Below are 6,052 nucleotides of genomic sequence, written 5' to 3'. Positions count from 1 at the left end.
ACACACACACACACACACACACACACACCGCCTCTTTCAACTAAAAGCAATTTTTTATAAAAATAGCATATACAGCTTTTTGTGTGTTAGCTTGTTTAAATGGTCTATTTATAAACGTAAAAAAAATTTCTGACGAAGTAATTGTACAGATGAATAGAAGAAATTATATTTATTCAAACACAATCACACTACACACACACACACACATACACCGTATATAGGTATATGTAATCTAAAACAAACTCTCTACAGACGAAAGAATTTTTCACAGTTGTAAAAATTGACAACTACAAAAAAGCTACACGAATAAAAACGAAGAACTTCTATTGATACAAGAACCATTTGACATTGCTAACAGGTTTAATGCAAAAAACTAAAAAATTTTGTGGAACGATATCAAGTTAAACTTTCCATAAGAATTTTATTGAACATTCGCGCTCCGGAGGAAAAACCGGCTTTAAAATTTCCATCCTTATATACAATTTTCGTATAAAGCTCATGCGAAAAATGCGTATCCCTATGGAAATTTCATTCTTCTCGAAACCTACTTTTGCTTGATATTTGCAAATCCACCTCCCCTCCCCCTGTCATAAGACTTTCCACGGAAAGATGATCAAATTAGTAGTAGGCTAGAAAAACGGCTAAAGTATTCGTAGATCTTTCAGTGCGCTTTTCTCGTTACGGTTTCGTTGTATGCTCGCATTATTCCCGCTCCAATACAGTACAGTCAGTCAGCCGGTCGGCCAGTCTCCGGCACGAAAATTCTGCAATGCCAAGGGGAAGCTTCGCGTGCGGCCGGACGATAATGCAAATCGCTCGGGGACGATGATTTAACGTTTTAACAGCAGATTGTCGCGACCACGGAGACCGCAAAGGGTTACGACGAGCGGTCGGCTGAGCCCTTCGAGCGCGCACACCGGTCCAGCTTCGTCGTTGTCGTCATTGCTAATTATTTATGCTGCCTGATCTTCGCACCCCTCCCTGTCTGATGTTAATTGAATTTGCCTTCGTCCATGAGGGCGACTGTCCCTGGTAATTTTCGCTGGTGCACAGCTGCCGCATGATGGTTGAAAGTCGCATGCTTGTTTAACCCTTTCGTTCCTAACAGCTGTTATAAAAGATATTTATTGCAATTTTACGAAAAATATAATTAAATATAATTATTATATTTATATAATATTTTATACAATATTTATTATATTTTACTTTTTATATAATGCAGTAGTTTTGGATAAAATAAAAAATATCTCTGGAATTTAATTTGAATGTAAATGTTACTTTCTATAAAGAGTACATTATTTACAGCTTCATAAATTTAAAATTGAATTTTTTTAAATTTGAGATTAAAATTAAATGTATCTTATAGGTATAAAATTTCTATTTTCGTAATTTGATCTCTCTCACCGTAATATTTTTATACATTACAGATAAATCTACGCCTCATCCTCGTCAGTGGCAAGACAAAAGAGTTCCTATTCAGTCCAAGCGATTCCGCGGGCGATATAGCGCACCATGTGTTTGAAAATTGGCCGGAAGGTGAGTTAGTCATTGCCATTTGCGAAATCAGCTTGCACCAATCCGTAATATTCACATTATTATTATTATTGCTATTACAGCGGGATTTAGCATTTGATGCCACCCACAATTATTAATTGTCGATGTGCTACCATGTCATGATAATAGAGTTGCAAAATTATTGTGTAAAATATCTGTATTCGAGAACATCTATTAGAATCTCTGCTAAAAATTTTTAAAATTAAGCAGATTAAACAATTCAGAAAGAAGTGAGAAATTAATGAAAATGTGCATAAAATTAGAAATTTTAATGTGAAATTAATAAAAAGTTAGGAAGTTTTGAGAACAAATTTTTATTGAGAATAATATATATAGTATATATTGATTATGATGATGATGATGATGATGATGATGATGTTTTTTATGTAGGTACGCAGAAAAAAAAGATTGTTTCAATAGCATTATTTTAATTGAAAATGATCTTGTTGATTTAACGACAGTATTTAAAACAATAAATTTTTATTAAAACAAGAATCTAAGTATTTGTTTTATTAATAGTGTTATTTGTTTTAATGAACAACACAAAACACACACAAACATATCAAAACAACATATAAAAACACACACACACAAAATACAACACACAACACAACACAAAACAATAACACACACAACACAACACATATACACATAAATTATTTTTATTTAAAATAATGCTGTTGATTCATCATTTTTATATATAATATAATAAATTGATACAAAAAAAGAGTTTGAATTGTAATATCAAAGAATTATGAAATTATGTGAAGAATGGAAACTATAGAAAATTTCACACTCAATTTTTATGATGGAGAGCTTGTATTCTTCTCGTTTCCTATCTTTTATTACTGCAAATACTTTCATCTGCGTCAGCTTTTTAAGGTTCAAGGAGTTTTGGCACTTTCGGAAACTTTTTGCGAACTGCTAGAGCTGGGGAGAACTCTCAGTATCCTGCAAATGTTATCTTGGTATTGCAGACTGGGCAGAGGAGGCGGTCGCCAAGGCGGAGATCCTGCGGCTAATCTACCAGGGTCGTTTCCTGCACAGCAATGTCACGCTCGGTGCTCTTGGGCTTCCTTTCGGAAAAACCACGGTGATGCATCTGGTGCCGCGAGAGAATCTTCCGGAGCCTAATTCTCAAGGTGAATTCGCGAGATACGACCATGTTATCTCTTCCTTCGTGAAGATCGTTACGAAACTTCTTGTATGCCTTTTCCTTCATTTTCCTCGATAACTCTTCAGACACGCACAAAATTTGCTTTTTTAACTTTGTTTCAAATAAACTTCATCAAAGAATTCCAATTAAAACACACCTTTACAGATTATTAAAATTAAACGGTTGATACATACCTTTATTATCTACCTTTTATTATGTTACACACTCTTATTCACATAACGTATATCGTCTATTTATAAATTATTGTCATCAAAATAACTGAAATTGATTCTAATTATTGATTTCCAGAATTAATAGAAAAATTTGATGCTTTCCTAGACAAATTTCAAAATAAGAAATTTCTTTTTTATTTTGTTTTAATTGTGTGTGTGTGTGTGTGTGTGTGTGTGTGTGTGTGTGTGTGTGTGTGTGTGTACATTAGAATTTTTAATTATATTTTTATGTATGTATTTTATGCTTTTATATATTATAGTATCCTCAGAGAAAAACAAATTACTCGCGGATAAGGGTTAATTCTCTGCGACCCATATAAAACACGTTACGCACACACATACACACATACTCTACCGTATTTTTATTAATATCCAGTTAAATTTTTACTCGTTATCGTTCTTTAAATTTGTTTACTCGCTGTTCTAAACCTAAACTAAATCTATCGCGTCGGTACGTGACGCGTTTGCGTAATTATTACGGTAAAATCTCGTTACAACGAGCTGCCGCCGTGGATCTCCAAATTGAATTTATTACACCAAAAGTTCGTTACATCAAGCCGCGTATTAGACGCGAAGATTCAATCACACTTCGTTATAGCAAAAATGTCGTATTCCATCGATGTTCATTATAACGGAATTAAAAGGAATTAGCTTTATTTAGTCATTAAATGATAGTGATTTACACAGGACGATCAAGAATGCAGGAATATATTGAAAATATACATAAATATATTTTGGGCAAATACATCCTTGAATAAAAATATCTTAAAATATCATAAAAAAGTTGTTGTAATCAATAAAAACAGTATTAAATTAAAAAATATAATTCTATTATAATAAAATTTATTTTAAATTAATATTTTAAAATAATATATAAATGTAACATAAAAATGAATAATATAATAGAAATTGTTATAATATGAATGTTATATGTACATATTTATAATATAAATATGAAATGTATTGTTACATTTTTATAATTGTGTAAAATAATTAATTTTGTTTGTAGATATATTTTGCAGCTTTATTTAACTTGACAGAAATCTTTCGTTTTTATGATCTATAGCTAAGAAATTACTTTTATCTTAATGTTTTCGACAAATTAAAAACAACTTCGAAGAAATCTTTAAATCTGCATTTTATCTACGCTTTCTGACGCATCTTACATGGCGGCACAAACACTGATAAATAGAATCACATGTATCGCTATTGATTTTACGTAGATTATTGTGCAACCGAGTGAAAGTTAGAATATTAATTTGTATAATTACGTCGTCTCATCAAATAATGGATAATCATCAGTTTCTCTTGTGCAACGTCGTCATTATTATTTGTACGAAGTCAATATAATCTCGTATAAAATGCATATTTCGCAACTCTTTGCATTTCCCTTGCAATTTCTCTGCCCCTTCCGGCATGCGTACTTCCGCTTTTGCGAGCTTTTCCGGTGATTCTTAATTTAACGACAATTGGACAGTAATTATACATTATATTGACTAAAATCCGACAATTTATCTCCTTTTTCTTCCTTTCTTACGTCGCAATATCAATTTTATCATAAGCAATTCGTTCACTAATTATTAATCGATGCGACGACAAATGCGACGGATAAAATGCCGGCAGGTAGTTAATAATCAGCTTTGATCGACGGAGAAGATAATCGTTGAGGTTCTATGCATTGTGCAACTTTATGACAATACGTTGCAACTTTACAACACAATGGAGATTTCCTGCTTTCTAAATTGGCTCTTTCATGTAGTCCTAGTATCAGTAACGTAAAGTTTTTTTAGGAGATGCATTACTTTTTTCCGCGTGTTTTCAGACAATCAAAAAAATTCATGACGATAAAAAAAAGTAGGACCAGTTGAATTATTTTTATTTATTACTTTATTCATTTTGTTTAAATGCTTATTAATTAATACTTTTTTTTTATTTATAAATTAATACTTTTGAGACTTCCACGAATACTTTCTACAAAGAAGCTGTGTTTTGCAAGTTATCTCCGTCTCCAGATCTATCGTTAGAATACCAACGTTTGTGAATAGGCTGCTCCTCGCCCTGATGAAGTAAATTGCAATATTCGTGAAACTTTGACATTCTAACAATGAATTCACACACGGAAATAATCCACGAAACGCACTTCTTTATTTATCTAATTTCTTTATTTATTTAATTTATTACAGCTTGCATAGTAATTGATAACTGCTTTATGCTCACTAAATTTATTACATTCAATCTAGAATAACCAACGATATTATAATATTCATACAAAATACATTGTGTGTATTTAGATTCTTTGTTTTTAACATTTTTAATATATAACTCCAAATTATTTTATATTACTTTTCTCATTAATTCTTAAGACTAATATCGATTCTGTTGTAGAGATTGAAGGTATTCGTTTATTGAATGCTTATGCGGTTACATAAATTAATAATAAAAAAAGCGACAGTTATTCCCATTTCATCTTTCTAGGTATTCTTCCTAACGGTGAGTACATGCATATCCTGCCCGATGATCCTGAAAATTATGACATCAACTAAAAAAACACCATCTTAACTCTTAAGCCAACGTGAGTCTTCCCAATTCTTATCCCTGCAAATTCCAACTCCGCTACATGTTTCCACAGTAAATAAATTAATGATATCAAATGAAACATATGTACATGAATTCCCATGCTCAAAACAAAATTAGCAATTAGTATAATCAGACATTTAAATCGTGTCTAAAGAATACATTGATTACATGTAAACAAAAGAGAAAAAGATTGGAACACTTCTTTGACCGTTTAAGTAATATCACTTTAATCACTAATATTATTTGGTACAATAATTGTCATTTTTAGAAAAGAATCTTTATTTATTCAATTTGAATAACATAAAAGAATTAATTGAAAAGATGACTAATTATTATGTACCAGAAAAACCAATTTTCGCAAGAAATTAGTCATTATTGCTGTGATGACTAATGAATTCTTTGTTTCAGTTATTAGGTCGGAGAATTGCTTTACAAAAATCTAAGTAAACTTTTTTTATATTTTGGACACATAACATTTATATACGCGCGGATATACTATTCAGTTTTTTTTTAAGTTTCTTTTTATGCGAAC

At 31.3% G+C, this 6,052-nt stretch overlaps 1 protein-coding gene across 2 annotated transcripts in view; it reads left to right on the top strand.

Annotated features, from left to right (window-relative positions):
• LOC108752856 (ubiquitin-like protein 3) overlaps positions 1–6,052 on the top strand; it is a 42,072-nt gene that overhangs the window by 34,064 nt on the left and 1,956 nt on the right. Inside the window, exons 2-4 of one of the 2 annotated variants that reach the window (XM_018494026.1) lie at positions 1,428–1,536; positions 2,532–2,696; positions 5,419–5,612. In XM_018494026.1, the coding sequence (XP_018349528.1) occupies positions 1,428–1,536; positions 2,532–2,696; positions 5,419–5,486 (342 nt within the window). In that variant the 3' untranslated portion in view covers positions 5,487–5,612. Of the gene's footprint in view, positions 1–1,427; positions 1,537–2,531; positions 2,697–5,418; positions 5,613–6,052 lie in introns of those variants that run through there. The other variant, XM_018494018.1, reaches the window with a different exon arrangement.

The sequence above is a fragment of the Trachymyrmex septentrionalis genome, unplaced genomic scaffold, assembly GCF_001594115.1.
Source record: "Trachymyrmex septentrionalis isolate Tsep2-gDNA-1 unplaced genomic scaffold, Tsep1.0 scaffold112, whole genome shotgun sequence".
Classification (NCBI taxonomy): domain Eukaryota; kingdom Metazoa; phylum Arthropoda; class Insecta; order Hymenoptera; family Formicidae; genus Trachymyrmex; species Trachymyrmex septentrionalis.
This window is presented reverse-complemented; position numbering and strand designations above follow the sequence as displayed.